This window comes from Cynocephalus volans, chromosome 4 (genome assembly GCF_027409185.1).
Source record: "Cynocephalus volans isolate mCynVol1 chromosome 4, mCynVol1.pri, whole genome shotgun sequence".
NCBI classification, from domain to species: Eukaryota; Metazoa; Chordata; class Mammalia; order Dermoptera; family Cynocephalidae; genus Cynocephalus; species Cynocephalus volans.
This window is the reverse complement of record NC_084463.1, coordinates 150,668,917-150,686,147: the sequence shown is the minus strand read 5'-3', so window position 1 is coordinate 150,686,147 and position 17,231 is coordinate 150,668,917. Positions and strand designations below refer to the sequence as shown.

The 17,231-nt window shown below is 33.3% G+C and overlaps 2 protein-coding genes across 2 annotated transcripts; both read right to left on the bottom strand.

Moving 5' to 3' along the window:
• Positions 1–1,706: 1,706 nt before the first annotated feature.
• On the bottom strand, positions 1,707–2,657 carry LOC134376562 (olfactory receptor 8K3-like). Its single transcript, XM_063095066.1, has one exon. The coding sequence runs from the start codon at positions 2,655–2,657 to the stop codon at positions 1,707–1,709; it is 951 nt and encodes a 316-aa protein (XP_062951136.1).
• A 13,057-nt stretch (positions 2,658–15,714) lies between these two features.
• Positions 15,715–16,656, bottom strand: LOC134375329 (olfactory receptor 8K3-like). The gene has a single exon (XM_063093680.1). It carries the CDS (start codon positions 16,654–16,656, stop codon positions 15,715–15,717), a length of 942 nt encoding a protein of 313 aa, XP_062949750.1.
• Positions 16,657–17,231: the final 575 nt, after the last annotated feature.

The window sequence follows — 17,231 nt, the reverse complement described above, 5'->3', positions numbered from 1 at the left end:
AGGCTGTGACTTTGTGGGTTGTGTTTTTCTAGTATTGCCTTTTTGGTTTGTCTTTGTTCTTATTTGTTGGCATGGTTAGTAATTAAGTAAATTGTGATAGCACTGAATATAAGAAACTGCACATACAGAAAATGTCAAATTTGATAAGTTTTAACATATATACGCATCTGTAAAACAATAAAAAACACATAATTAAGTGGAGTTCTACTTTTCATTTGGGTTTGCCATTTTTGCACTGCACTCTGGATACTCTGAAGACATGAAGGTGGGGATGTCACAGGATTCATCTCATCAGTTTTCCATCTTTTAGAAAAAACTCTCCTTTGTTGTCTCATGTCAGTGTTTCAAAAATTATTGCTTCACATATATTGCCTTTGTTTTTTTTTTTTACTTTTTCTTGTTTTAGTCAGTCATTAAATCGATTATCTATTACCCCATATTAGTTGGTAGCAGAGGAGACTAATCAGCATATATTAAAGTGAGCTCTGAAAGTATTCTTTCCTTTCTTTTTTTTTTAATAATTAACTTTTTAAATGCCTTTTTCATCCACATAAAAATAAGTAAATATATTGACTTTTTATAAACTTATATCAAGATTCTGATTACTTCTCATCCCCTGACTGTTTCCATCCTGGCATATGCCTTTGTCTTCTTCTGAAAGTGTCATAATTAAAACCCCACAGGGTTTTCCATTTTCAGTTCTTAACATTCTGCCATCTATTATTTGCACAACACTCACAGCTGTCCATTAAACAAAGATCACATCACTCTTTAGCTAAAAATCCTACAGTGCTTCCGCAATCAATCAAAACAAAAGGCAAGTTTGACAATGGCCTATATAGTCCTACTTGGTCAAGTTTTACTTTACAAATCAATCATTGTGCAGTCTATTTCTTAATTGTATTTTATGCTCCAACCACCTTTGACTCTGTTATTCCTCATCACTACAGTCTTATTGTTATTTAAGAACTTTTGCACTAATAGATTTCTCACCTGGGAAGAGTCTTTACCTAGATATCCACACAGGCTCCTCACTGAATTCTGCAAGTGTTTGTTTCAATGTCATTTTCTCAGAAGGCTCCCCTGACAAACTAATTTAACAATTTAACTCCCATTTTTACTTGTTCAATTCTTTTTTTGTTTGGCTCAATATCATCTATCATGCTATATAACTTCTTATTCTGCCTATTTTCTGTATTCTCTGTAAGCTTCACAAATGGAGAAATTTGGTGGTATAATTTAATATTTTATGTTTATTGAACTTAACAGTATATGGTTTTTGAATTTATTGGGGATCTGTTATGTGCCTTTTACTGTCCGAGGCACAAAAGATAAAGTAGTGAATGGAATATACAGAGTCTGTGATTAAAAAATAATAATAATAATAATAACTTAGAGGAAGAGACATGAAAACAGGCTACAGGTGAGAATATGTAGAAATGACCCCTAATCTGGACTAGAAACTAAATATACTTTAATATCTGAGGTATGGACTAGAAACTAAATATAGTTTAATATCTGAAGTATGAGCAGTGATTAGTCATATGCTAATGATAGCCACTGGTTGCAAAAAGTTAAAATGTTTCATTATTTCTGTGCTTGTCACATGTTGATTCTTGATCATCCCATGGAGACAACAGTACAAGGTTAAAGCAATAGCAATTATAATATATATTGGTTGTTGCATAATTTATTGTAGCCATACCCTACATAATTTTAAATATAGTATTTGCACACATTTTCCATGTTCTATGTAGGGCATTTTTCACCTCTTTGCTCCTCAAACTGTAGATCATGGGATTCAGCATGGGTATGACCAAAGTGTAAAATAACGAGGCCACTTTATCAGTATAATAGGAATGACTGGATTCGGGTTTAACATACATAAAGAATAGTGTGCCGTAGAATATGACTATCACTGTCAGGTGAGATCCACAGGTGGAGAAGGCCTTGCATCTGCCTTCTGCAGAGTTCATCCTGAGGATGGTGACAAGGATCTGAATGTAGGATGCAAAGACTATCAGGAGAGATGAAATCAAATTGAAAGATGAAAAGACCAGAATTATCAATTTAATTTCATGTGTGTCTGAACACAGCAAAGAAATCAGTGGCAGACTATCACAGTAGAAATGTCTAATGATATTATGGCCACAAAATGATGAATGAAAAATTTTTATGATGGTCAACAAAGACAAAATCACACTGTAGAGATAAAGTATTGCCACCAGCCCCCTACATAATGTTTGTGACATGATGACTGTGTAGAGCAAAGGCTTACAGATGGCCACATAGCGGTCATAGGCCATTGTTGACAGAACAAAAATTTCACTAGTGATAAATATGCTGAAGAACATGAGCTGGGTAGCACATGAATTATAGGAGATCGTATGTTCATCTACAACAATATTTACCAACATTCTGGGTCCCACAGCTGTCGAATAACCAAGATCAGTAAAAGCCAGGTGTTTAAGGAAAAAGTACATGGGTGTTTGTAGCCTTGAATCTATGTTTGAGAGGATGATCAAGCCTAGGTTACCAACCAGTGAGACCATGTATACAATGAAGAAGAGCCCAAATAATGAAGCCTGAAGCTCAGGGAGGTCTGTGATTCCCATTAGAATGAATTCATTCAGCATCGTTCGATTGTGGTTGTCCATGAATGCAGGCCATTCGGGAAATCTAGGCTGGGGAAAAATAAAAGAATAATTATTATATATTTTTAGAAATATACACACACACACATATACATACATATATATGTACCCATATATACCTATACCTATACATATATATATATATATAAACACACATAGGTATATATATATACATATATATGTGTTTATTACATGTCTCCAAATCATTACTAATTATTCTGTCTTGAGCATCACATATTACACACAGGTATTGATATTCAACTTTGTACCCCCATGGATATGTACAGTCAAATACGTTTCAATTAAAAAAATCTTATAAATTTAGAAGATTAAACTATCTTTTCATAAATGGACAACATTATCAAAGTCAACCGTAATTTTGCCTTCTCCCAAGAATATCTGGATGCAGTGCCCTGCTAATGAGATATAAGCTAAAGCCAAAAGGTAACTGAAAAATAGCATAATCTTCACTGAATAATTTTATTGTCAATGGTGGAGAATCTGTTCACAACATAATATTTGTACTGTGCCAAAAATTTGTCCCACATATCACTTGTTAGATACAAAACATGCATCATAACTTTAAACTGATCTAGCCTTTACAATTTTATCAAAATCGATTACAGTGTTTAATGATGAATATATTAATTATTTTGATTTCAACATCACATATTGAACAATTCTGTACCACATAGCTATGTACAATAAACTATGTTCCAAAAAAAAAACAAATTAAAAAAGTATTTTAATCAAAGGATTAATTTAGCATCACTAGTAATGAAACAACCTGATGAAATAAAGTGTGTTTTACATAGCATCTTATGAAGTATTCTTAACAGAGGTTATTATGTTGAATATAATTAATGCTTTAGGTATTACTTTCAGTTTATGGGGCAACACAGGAAACAGGGACAAATAACAAATATCAGTGAAAATGATGTCAAGATATTTGAGAAGATAAAAGGTGGAATAATATTCAATGTTACTGTCATTAAAAGATATATTAAAATTATTAAAATCATGGAAAACTTACAAAGACCTATACACTAACATAAATCTACATGACATATTTAAAGGGATGAGAAAAAATAAGTCTCTCAAGAATTATACTTGTATATCTGGCAAAATTATTTTTCAAAAGTGAAGGAGAAATTAAAACAAACAAAAGTTGAAGGAGTTTGTCACTAATAGATATGCCCTGTGATAAATACTAAAGGACGTCCTTTAGGATGAAACAAAAGGGCACTAGACAGAAACTGGAAGTCATACAAAGAAGTAAAATACAGGAAAGGTAACAAAATAGGTAAATATGCATAGGTGATACAAAAGCTAGTGTTATGTGGGGAGGGGATGTATTAGTCCGTTTTTGTTGCTTATATCAAAATACATGGAACTGGAAAATTTATAAAGAAAACAAAAGTTATTGCTTATGGTTTTTGAGGCTGGGAAGTCCAAAGTCCAAGGAGCACATCTAGTGGTGAGATCAGTGACCCCTCACACTGCAAGATGGTGAAAGTAGACAGAGAGAGAAAGACAGACTCTCTCCTTTTAAAGCCCTCAGAACTGTGCCCCTAACCACCACTTTCAATCCATTCACTACTGCAAGGTCCTGCAATCTAATCACCTTTTCAAGGCTCCACCCTTCACTTACCATAATAGGATTTCCTGTCCTTTGAACAGTTACTGTGGGAGCCAAGTTCCTAATACATAAAACTTGGGGACACAATTCAAGCTTCAATGAGTTATGGGAGATACAATTCAATCCTCTGCGGGGGAAGTTGTAAATTTTTATTTTAATTTTGTTCCTATATGATTCAAAAGGAAAACACATAAAACCATTAGTATGAATCTAAAGTTAATTGGCCTGTAATGTATAAAGATGTAATCAGTAAAATAGCAACACACAGTAAAAGCAGAACTGTAAGGGAGAAGAGGTTTTGTATACTATTCAAGCACAGTAGGCATCAATTCAAATTAAGTTGTTATAAATCTTGAAGTTTAACTGTATTCCAAGGAAAACCACTAAAAATAGAAAAAAATACAAACAAGAAAATGAGAAGGGAATCAATTGGTATATTAGTATCAAAATAAACACAAAAGAAGGAGGTGGTGGTGGAACTGGAAAACAAAAAATATATAACCTACATATAAAAAAGCAACTAAAAAATGCCAGAAGTAAGTTCTTCCTTATTAGTAATTACTTTTAATGTAAATGTATTAAACTTTTCCAGTAAATGGCAAAGATTGGATGTAAATCCTACAGTAAACACCACACTCAATATGAAAAGACATGATTCCTCCCCTAAGACCAGGAAGAAAATAGTGAGACACATTTCTATTATTCTATTCAATATTTTCTTTGAAGTTTTAGTCAGAGCAACTATTCAAGAAAGACAAACAAAAGGCAACCAGATTGAAAAGGAAAGTATGAAATCATGTCTATTCACAGAAGCCATCATCTTATATATAGAAATTCTAAAAAATCCATACAAAAAACATAGAATTGGTAACCAAATGCAGCAATGTTGTAGGATACAAATTGACATGCAGAAATTGGTCATATTCCTATGTGATATGAATGATCAATTGGTAAAGAAAACTAAGAAAACAATTCCAGTTACAATTCTTTCTAATAAAAATTTAACAACAACAACAAAAAAGACTTACACACTGAAAACTACAAAATATTGATGAAATAAACTAAAGAAGACCTAAATGAATGGAAAGACATCTCTCATTCTTGAATTGGAAGTTTTGTATTGTTAAAATGTCAATACCCTCCCAATTGATCCACAGAATCAGTAAACCCATATCAAATTCCTATTGATCTTTTTGGCAGGAATGGAAAAGTCAAAACTAAAATTCAAATGGAATCACAAGGGCTGCCAAATAGTGAAAATGACATTGAAAAATAACAAAGTTGGAGGACTCACACTTTCTGATGTCAAATAATAAAAGAAGAACGTCAAAAATGCAAAACAAACATTTGTATCAAAGAACATTTGAAAGAATTGTCAACCGACACAATAGGAAAACGTTGCACATCATCTATCTGGTAAACATCTGGTATATACCATATACTTGTACAAAGGACTCTTACAAATCAACAACAAAAATCAAGCAACCCAATTTAAAAAATAAGCAAAGGAAATATACTCCATGTTCATGGGTAAGAAAAATTAATATTGTAAAAATGTCCATACTGTTTAAAGTGATCTACAAATTCAATGTCAACATTTCAATGTCATTTTTCACAGAAAGAGAAAAAAATCCTAAAATTCATATGGAACCTCCAAAAACTTTGCCTTGCCAAGGCAATCTTGATCAAAAAGAATGAAGATTGGGGCAGCACACTACCTGATTTCAAACTCTGTTATAAAGCTAAAGTAATTAAAACAGCATGGTAATGGTATAAGAATGGACTCATGGAAAAATGAAGAGAATATAGATTCCAGGAATGAACCAATGCATTTACAGTAAATTGGTGTTTGACAGATGTGCCAAGAATGTACAATGGTAATAAGACAGTCTCTTCAAAAAAGGGCATTGGGAAAAGTAGATGTACACATGCAAAAGAAAAAAAAAATTGGATCCTTATCTCACACCATACACAAAAATCACCTAAAAATGAGTTAACGGTTTACTTAAATGTGAGATTTAAAACTGAAAAACTACTAGAAGAAAACAATGGAGAAATACTACATGACATTGGCCTGGCGATAATTTTTTGGATTTGACCCAAAAAGCTCAGGCAAAAAAATCAATGGCTAATGGGATTACATTGAAACAAAAAGCATCTGCACAGGAAGGGAAACAATTACCAAAGTGAAGAGACAACCTACAGATTGGGAAAAATACTTGCAAGCCATACATCAGGTGAGAGGTTAATATCCAAAATATATAAGAAGCATAAACAACTCAATAGCAATAATAATAATAATAATAATAATAATAATAATAGCAACTCAAATAAAAAGTGGGCAAAGGATCTGAATAGACATTTCTCGAAAGGGGAAAAGCCAATGGCCTAAATGTACACAGTACACAAAAATGCTCAACATCACCGATTATTAGGGAAATGCAAAGTAAAACCATGATAAAAGATCACCTCACACCTGTCAGAATGGCTATTACCAAAAAGACAAATAAGAAAAACTGTTGGCAAAGATGTAGAAAAAATGGAGTCCTCGCACACTGTTGGTGGGAATGTAAATTAGTATAGCCATTATGGAAAACCATGTGCAGGTTTCTCATAAAACTAAAGATAAAATTATTATATGACCCAAAAATCCCACTTCTGGGTATATTTACAAAATATTAGAAATCAGTATGTTGGAGAGATATCTGCACCCCATGTTCATTGCAGCATTATTGACAAGAGTTAAGATATGGAAACAACTTAAATGTCCATCAGAACAGGAATGGATAAAGAAAATATGGTATGTTTACAAAATGTAATACTAATAAGCATTTTTAAAAAGGGAATTCTGTCATTTGTGACAACATTGATAAATGTGAAGGATATTATACTAAGTAAATAAGCTAGGCACAGAAAGTTAGGTACTGTATGATCTTACTTACATGTGAAATATGAAACAATGGAACTGATAGAAACAAAGAGCTGAACGGGGGTTACTATTGGCTCTGGTGGGGGAAATAGGGAGATAGTAAAATGGTACAATGTTTCAAGGAGAAGGAATACATGTTTTGAGATCTATTGTACAGCATGGTGACTATAGTTAATAACGTATGTTTCAAGATTGCAAAGCAAATAAATTTTAGGTGTTCTCAACACACACACAAAAAAAGCATTTGGTATGAAGGATATGTTAATTACCTTGGTTTAGTCTTTCCACATTGCATACATATAAGATCACATTTATCTCCTAAATATATGCAATTTAATTTGTCAATTAACAATAAAATACATTTATAAAAATGGGCAAAGGTCTTGAACAGAGAACAAATGATCAACATGTACATGAACAGATTTTCAATGCCATTTGTCATTAGGGAAATACAAATATAGCATATGTTATATTTTTTAATCACAACCAAGTTTGGCCTGTTTTGTCTATATTGGATTTTAGTTTTTGAAAATCACCAAATAATGTATATATGATTATGTGTTACCATTCACCACTTCTTCAAGTAATGTAATTTTTTTTTCCTTTTGCACACATAATTTAGTTTTCTTTCATCTAATTAAATGAAATTTCATGGTCACTGTGAAATTATAGTAGCATTGAAACATCATAGCATCAGCATTCATCGAACGATTTGACTGACCCAGAAAATAAAACACATAATTCATTGAGAAATTTATGGAAATGATAACCAATCTACCACTATCTCACATCAAAAATGGCTTATAAAAATGACCTTCTGATATCCTTTCCTGTCCACAATGGACACATTTTTGGCATATTCAGAAACACTGAATTGATTTTCAAGAGACAACATGGTTTGAATTTTAGTGGATATAAAAAGCAGTATAAACTGTATCTGATTAAATAAATGAGAGGTTGAAAACGTATAGTCTTCCCTAAATCCATGCTAGTAAATACTAGTTTCCCTATTGGTGAGAAAAGATATGAGATATTTCTCTAACCATCTCTAGATTTCTAAGGACTAAACATTTTTTACATGATTTTGATTATATTTACACTATTTTATATAAATATTGGAGATAATCTGTTTCTGAATTTTTAAACATTTTTCTCTCCCCAAGACTTTAGAAACAAACAAACAAACAAACAAAAAACACAGTGAGTGTAGCTTACCATTGGACCTTCACTATACAACTAAGCCAAGTAGACAGGTCAGAGATGTTAAAACATTTCCCAGCTCCATCGTTCCCCCATCCCACCCCTGCTTTCAACACTAAAATATTTCACAGTACGTTTTATTTAGACAGGTCAAGAAATATACATATGTGTGTGTGTGCGTGTGTGTGCATGTGTGTGTGTGTGTGTGTGTGTGTGTGTGCGTGTGTGTGTGTATGTATGCATACATACACATTCACTTAAACATCAAAATATTTGAGTGGAAAAACAACAACAACAAAGTCATAGAAAGACCCAGTAAATAAATGAGTGGAAAAGATAATTCAGTTGTAAGCATAATGCATATTTCTGTTTTGTAATTTTGAAAAGACAGTTTTTGATTAAACCTATATCCGTGCAGGTTTTAATCTTAGTTCTGATCTTTACTAGATGCACATTTAATCATTCAAGGGACAATCTGATGGCATTTCAAAGACTCTTCTAAGTCTTGTAGGTAAAAAGGAGGAGCAGCTTTCTTACTAATCAGATATTATGGTGTGATTGAAATACTATGTAACAAAATAGATGCTTTAGCATTTTGCTTTGGCCTTAACTTCGACTGAAAGTGATGCCTTGCAAATGACATTGATTCCTACAATAATACCAGTAAATTTGGGAAACATGAAATACACATGGCATATTTTGAACAGAAAATGCATAGATCATAATAATACTGATATAATTCCTTTAATTTAGAGGTAATTGGAAGGCATTATGGAAATTTATTATTTGAGGTTAACATTCTGAAACAAATTCAATTAACTACAAATCAAAATATCCTATTTGATATTTTGGCTGAGGAAAAAAATGAAAGAAAATAATCATAAAAATTCTAAGAACTTGAGGGTGGTGTTTCCTAACAACACTACTCGGCTTTTCAGAAGCTGAGTTTTTGTTCTTGTTTTTATTTTTCAAATAATATCAGCCAACTACATAGAAGCCAATGTCTAGCTTTCATCTAAGATTATGATAAAGACAGATAGAATATTGTACTAACCACGAAACTTCAGTTATCAAAACATATTCCTCAAGCCATGCCTAAGTTGCCTACATCAACTGTTGGAACTATAGGTTAAAGGAAGACAGGTCCATGAAGAGTCAGTGGAATGCTGAGATGGTAGTTACAGAAACAGGTGAAATCTACCCACCTCTAAGGAGGAATATTTATGTGCGCCTCGTGCGTTCATAACATAACCTGATATGAATAATTTATGGATTTCTTTCCTCCTTAAAGACTGTCCCTGAGGAGAAGGTATGCAACTTGTTAATTATACCTAAAGCATTTGAAATCTTCAAACAAATCCTATGGGATATCTGCTAATTATACAGAGCACCATTATATTCCCATACAGGTGAAGTTATCACATACCTTTCCACAGCCCCTCTTAGTTAATTTAAGTCTTCTCTACTGAAACCCAGAGATCTGGAAATAAAACATTTTGTAGTACTTTCAGAGTCTTCTCTTTTAAGTTCTTTGTAACTCTTAACAGTCCTTTTTCAATATGGTGGCTTTTTACAGCTTTATGGCTGAGGACACAATGGAGGAATGCTTAAATGCTGTTTGCACTGTTTTAAAAATTCACAAGAGAAAATAACGTTTATGTGGAGCTGTTTTCTCCCTGTTTTGTGGTGTTTTTAATTTATGATCAAAGTATAATGTCCATATGAACAAATGCACACAACATAAATAATTTTTACAAGCTTAGCACACCTATGTAACCAAAATCCAGATGAAACAGCAACATTAACAACAAAATAAAACATTAGCGGGACTACAGAATAATCCTTCATTCTCCTTTCTAACATGAACTGCACCCCATACAGACGCAAAAGTACAACCACTATTCTGACTTCTAACAGCATAACTTCCTCTATTTGTGTTACTTCATCTGAATGAATTCTATACATTCTTTATGTATATGTATCTAGGTTCCTGTGCTTAATATATTGTTACATGTAGTTCATTCTTATTTCTGTGTACAATTAAATTTATGAAAATACCACAAATTAATTATCCACTAAAATATTATTAAATATTAGAATTGGTTATAATTTGGTGATTTTATGAATAGTAATACTGTGAACATTCTACTGAATGTTTTGATGAAGAAAAATCTGCACTCCTGTTCGGGTGTATTCCTTAGACTGGAATTACGAAGTCATAGGGTATGCATATTCAGCATTACTACATACTGCCAAATGGGCTTCCAAAGTAGTTACATCAATGTGCGTTCTTACTAGCAGGGCATGATAGTTATGATTGCTCAATATCCTTGTTGTGATAATATGTTTTGCTGTTTTCTTTTTAGCCATTCTGGAAGACATTGGTGTCATGCTTATTTTAATGTTTATTATCTTAATGCTGAAAGAAATTGAGAACTTTAAAATTATTTAATGGCTATTGATATAGTTTCCATTGGAAACTGCTCATTTATGTCTTCTGTCCATCTTTCTTTTGGGTTTTATGACAGTTATTTATTGTTTTGTAAGAATAATTTTTATATTTTCATCATAATTCCTCTATCAAATATACATGTCTGATTATGTTGGTCTGATAAAAATATCCTCTCCCACTGTAAGTGTTGCCCATTTGACACTGTTAATTTTGATAAATAAAACTTTCTAAAGCATTCCAACAAATCTTTAATCTTATCTGGTTAATTCTATGCATATTCTGTTAAAAATTGTGTGCCTACATCAATATCACAAAGACGTATCTTATGTTTGTATTTCACGTTTAGGTCTCCAAGGAATTGATTCTGAAAAGGATGTAAGGTGGGTGTCCAGATTATTTTTTTCTTTTCCAAAGAGGTATTCAAATTATACAATACAATTTATCAAAGAGATCATCTTTCCTTTTTTGGAAAACTGGGATGCCTTTCTATAAATCACATGATACTATGTGCATGGATCTATTACTTTAATCACTACTCTGCTCCATCAATCAGTCTGTTTGTCCTTAGGAATTTACCATGTTTTCTTTCTTACTAGAGCTTCATAATAGGTCATTCTATCTGAGAGTGTAACTCCTTCAACTCTTGTTTTCCTTCATAACTATTTGTGCTACGTTCCTGAATAAAATTTATAATCAGCTTTCAAAGTTCCAAAAGGAAAAAGAGAGACTTAGACTGGGATTGTATCTATAGATCAATTTGGGAATAACTGACATCTTGACAATATTGAGTCTTACCTATCCATGGACATCTATTTACTTAGTTAATTGTTTTCTTTCATAACAGTTTTGTGGCTTTCTTCACATAGATATTGCACAGATATTGTTATATTTGTACCAAAGCATTTCACTTTTGTGGGATGCTAACATAAATGTAAACACAATTATTTTTACTTTCAAATTCCACCTGTTCATTACTGATATATAGGAACAATATTGATGCTTGCATGTTAAACTTGTGTTCTGCAACCTTGCCATACTGCTTATTATTTCCAAAAGATATTTTTATCAGTTCTTTTGGGTTTTCTACAGAGACCATCATGTCATCTCCTAACAAAGAAATTTTATTTCTTCATTGACCCCCAAAACCGACTTTTGCATGTTAGGCATCGTGATTAGTGTGTAGTGATATCACAGTATGGTCTTAACTTGCATTTGTCTAATGATTAATGGTTTTTACAAATTTGTCTATCTTTTGACTGTACTTACATCTTTTGTGTGTCTCTGTGTGTGTGTGTGTGTGAAGGATTTGTTCAGGTCTTTTGCCCTTTTTTTTTCACTTTTTTATAGGTAGACTGTCTATATTGTAGACTGTTACAAATCTTCATTCCTATTTGATTATTAGATAGGGCCTTTAGGTAATGTATGCATGGGACAAAAGTCCTTGGATAGGAGGAAAGAGCCTACAGGTAGGGGGTCAAGAGCCCACTGACTCAATTCTAATCTCTGTTTAGGTTAGGGATTATATGCACTGATTGCTAATATAATGGGTTCACTGGAAGATTTTGTGAAAAGGAAACCCACATGGGTTTAAAGCCTCTAACGTGAACAAGAGAACTGAAACAGAACAAGGATTATTCTGAGGGCTATAACCCTTAATACAACAAAGCTTAAAGGATGGGAGAATATGTGAGTTAAGATTTGCAATGACTTTTTGCTAGATTACTTAGTACATGGGAGTTTTCCCACATTTTGCTTTAAGATGTTTCTGTGAGTTTCTCAAAAAGTCAGGCACTTTCATGATTGTTTCATTGTTTCTTTTGCATGTCACCTAGCTTAATTTTATGACTCTTTTGATGGTATATTGTTTAAACTATTTTGAACCATGCATGCTCAGATGGAGATTATTAAACAGCCAATTTCTATATGTTCTTACTATTATTGATTAATGGTCTGGTTTTTTTCCCATAATTTCCATGCCTTTTCAATAAAAATGGAAACAAAAACTGACTCAGGGCTGCTGCCCAGTCTCTCCTTCTAACAGAGGAGTTGCTGAGGTGCAGTCCCTTCAGGCTTCTCATTGCATTTATGTTGTTTTGAGTAAACTTTTTTTATCTCTGTTACACCGCGAGAGGTGTAACACTATGTTATAGTAATTTTATGTGTCAAACACTGTGTTTTGTTTTGTGTTTCTCTTTAATTAATGACATCAGTGCTTTGTTGGTTATATACATACTGATTGCCTTCTCACTCTCTTATAGTGTACATTGATAAATTAGAGTTTAGTTTAGTTTTGTTTTGCTTTGTTTTTGAATAGAGTGCTTTTTAACTATAATTTTGTATATTACTTTTTGCATACTGTTTAAGAAATCTTGGCTTAACCTAAATCATGAAGATAATATGTTCTAGCATTTGTATTTATATTCATAATAAATCTCAATTAATTTTTAAATTTTAATTTTTTTAAATATTTAATTATTATTATTTTTTTTGTCTTTTTCATGACTGGCACTCAGCCAGTGAGTGCACTGGCCATTCCTATATAGGATCCGAACCCGCAGTGGGAGCGTCGCCGCGCTCCCAGCGCCGCACTCTCCCGAGTGCGCCATGGGCTCGGCCCTAAAATATTTAATTTTTTAACTGACAAAAAAACTGTACATATGTATGGTATGCAACATGAGGTTTTGGCCTGGGTATACATTGTGACATGGCTAAGTAGGCTATTTAACATGCATTACATTACATACTTATCAGGAATTAATTTTTGCATGTTGTGAAAGTAAATGGATAGGTTTCATTGCTTTACATAGTAAACCTAATCTAACTGGGTCAATTTTACTGAGAAATCCATTCTTTCCTTGTTACATTGCCATGAAATTTTCTTTTAAATCAAGTGAAATTATATACGGGAGTCTTTCTGGACTTTGTTTTTGTTTATTTTATTTTTCTATCTGTGCATGAACTGATGTAACAAATCTTGAGGTAATGAAGATTTATTTATAGTATTCACAACTGTATTGGGTGTTCTTCAGATTCTTCTTCTAAGATATTGCCTTGGATATTCCAGATACTTAGCATTTCAACATAAATTTTATTATTGACCTGAATGTTTAAAAATGCTTGGGAATTTTGATTGTTACTAAATTAAATCTATAAGAAAATTTAGGGAGAACCAACTTCTTTACATTCGTTTCTTCCAACCCAGGGATCTTCAGATACAATGCAATCCCCATCAGAATATCAATGACATTCTACCCAGAAATAGAAAAACAAACAAACAAACAAACAATCCTGACATTCACATGGAACAAGAAAAGACCACGAGTAGCCACAGCAAGCCTGAGGAACAAAAAAAAAAAATAAAGCCAGAGGCGTAACACTACCTGACTTCAAATTATGCTATAAAGCTCATGCTTATGCTATGACCAACACAGCATGGTACTGGCATAAAAGCAGACACTCAGACCAATGCAACAGAATAGAGAATCCAGAAATCAACCCACAGACTTACAGCCAACTGATCTTTGACAAAAGCAACAAGAACATCCATTGCGTAGAAGACTGCCTCCTCAATAAATGTTGCTGGGAAAATCGGACACCCATACACAGAAGAATGAAACCAGAACTACATCTTCACCATATGCCAAAATCAACTCAAATGGATTAGAGACATAAACAAAAGACCAGAAACTATAAAACTATTGAAGGAAAAGATAGGGGAAACACTTCAGGAAATAGGATTGGGAAAAGACTTTATGAATAAGACGCCTCTTTAATAATTTACTAATATTTTTGTAGTTCATTGCAGTGAAGCCATGCAAATTGTTCATTAGAATTTTCACATAGTGTTTTACAGTTTTGGTTGCTAGTATAAGTGATATTTTTAAATTTAATTCTCACTTGTTAATGGATAGTACAAAGCAAAATAATTGATATTTTATATGATGACCCTATATCTGCTGATGTTGCAAATTTCATTTATTATTTCTGAAGTTTTAGTGGTAGATTTTTTTGATGCTTATGTACACAATTATTTTCCTTGAAAATAGTTATGCTTTTATTTTTGTACCCCAAACATGCACATGCACAGATATTATAATATAATGTATGTCTATATAATACATATGTATTATAAAGAGATAGAAGGATCAATATCATATTTTAACAGCAATCTGAGATGCCACCTGCTACATGGGTGATAGAGTTAAAGTGTCATTAAGGCAGTTATTTTGGTGCATTATTTTTGTCCATCACATAAAACAATAGCTGCCATTCTTCTATATGTCAGCATTCCAGTGGGATTTAAACAGTACGTAAGACCCAAAGAAAAAAATCTTTCTAAAGATACAAGAATGTCTTTGATGAAAAAAAATGAAGATACAAGAAATTCTTTAGTAAGTGATGGATCGGAAAAGGCTTCCTTTCAATTTTTTTTTTTTTTTTTTTTTTTTTTTTTTTGTCGTTTTTTCGTGACTGGCACTCAGCCAGTGAGTGCACCGGTCAGTCCTATATAGGATCCGAACCCGCGGCGGGAGCGTCGCCGCGCTGCCAGCGCAGCACTCTACCAAGTGCGCCACGGCTCGGCCCTTCCTTTCAATTTTAACATTAGTGTTTGGCAATGTAAGAACAGGGATCCAGACCTCAGGCACTTATACTGAACAAGGAACAAATCAAAGTGGCGATCAGAAGTATGATTAGCACTTGAACATATTTATACTGAAAACAAGGAAAACATTTCTAGTTTCCCATGCCTTTTACACATTAATGCTTCCTAAAGTCTTACCGTATATAATAAACAATGGTCTATAACCTAGTTTATTGTACATACATTCCACATTGAACTTCAAATAGGAAGTTTGAACAGATTTTTCCATATCCTGTGAAGGGCGCCTTTGACCTCTTTGTTCCTCAAACTGTAGATCATGGGATTGAGCATGGGTATTATCACAGTGTAAAACACAGAGGCCATTTTATCACTCTCAAAGGAGTGACTGGACTTGGGCTGCACATACATAAAGAAGAGAGTCCCGTATAATATGACTACGACAGTCAGGTGAGATCCACAGGTGGAGAAGGACTTGTGCCTGCCTTCCACAGAGTTCATCCTGAAGATGGCCACAAGGATCAGTATGTAGGACACAAGGACTATCAGAAGAGAAGAAACCAAGTTAAATGCTGAAAAGATCAATATTATCAGCTCAATTTCACGTGTGCTTGAGCACAGCAAAGTTAACAAGGGAAGACTGTCACAGTAGAAATGACTAATGATGTTATAGCCACAGAAGGGTGAAATAAAAATTTTTATGGTGGTTATCAGTGAGAGAAAGGCACTGTAGAGATAGGGGACTGCTACCAGCATCCAGCATACTCTTCGTGACATGACAACTGTGTAAAGCAGAGGGTTACAGATGGCCACATACCGGTCATAGGCCATTGCCGACAGAACAAAAAGTTCACTAATGATGAACATGATGAAGAAAGCTAGCTGTGCAGCACACCAATTATAGGAGATTGTATTGAGATTTGCTACAAAATTTACCAACATTTTGGGTCCCACAACTGTTGAATAGCCAAGATCAATGAAAGCCAGATGTCTGAGAAAAAAGTACATGGGTGTCTGGAGCCTGTCGTCAATCTTAGTGAGGATGATCATGCCCAAGTTGCCCACCATTGCAGTTACATAGATGATGAGGAACAGCCCAAAGAAGGGAGCCTGCAGCTCAGGACGGTCTGTGATTCCCATGAGAATGAATTCTTTCAGCAGTGTTGTATTCTGTTCATCCATCCAGGCCATTAATTAAAGTTACTCTGAGAAGAATACAAAGTCATTGGGTTTCAGGAGATATGTCCCATTAAAATTGTAGTATTCAAACTATTATATTTAAGATATGTCTTTTTTTTTCAAATGAAGCAATTTAAGATATGACTCACCTTGCCATTGAACCTAGAACCAAATTTAGAAACCATTACAACATGAACTATATAACAGCCATTTTATTTTTGTGTCATATAAAGGTTTTCATTACAAGGTGTATACAGTTTCTTTATTATTCAGTCAGCAATATACCATTACAAAAAGTTTGGTCTAGAGTACAAATCCTGATAAATTTTCAATTTTTTTTTCATTGAAGACTACATTTAATTGGATAAACCATATCCAATTCTTAGAGGAAATTATAATGTAAAGCAATAGACCTCTGTTTCGCACCCTTGAAGCTTCATTCCCAATCCCTGAATGAAACCACTACTAATTCATTTAACAGACTTTTATTTACTTCTTCTCATTGTACTTCTGTATGTCTGAATGTTGTTCTCATTCCGCTATCCATTTGATCTTTAATATTGTATTCTCACTCCACT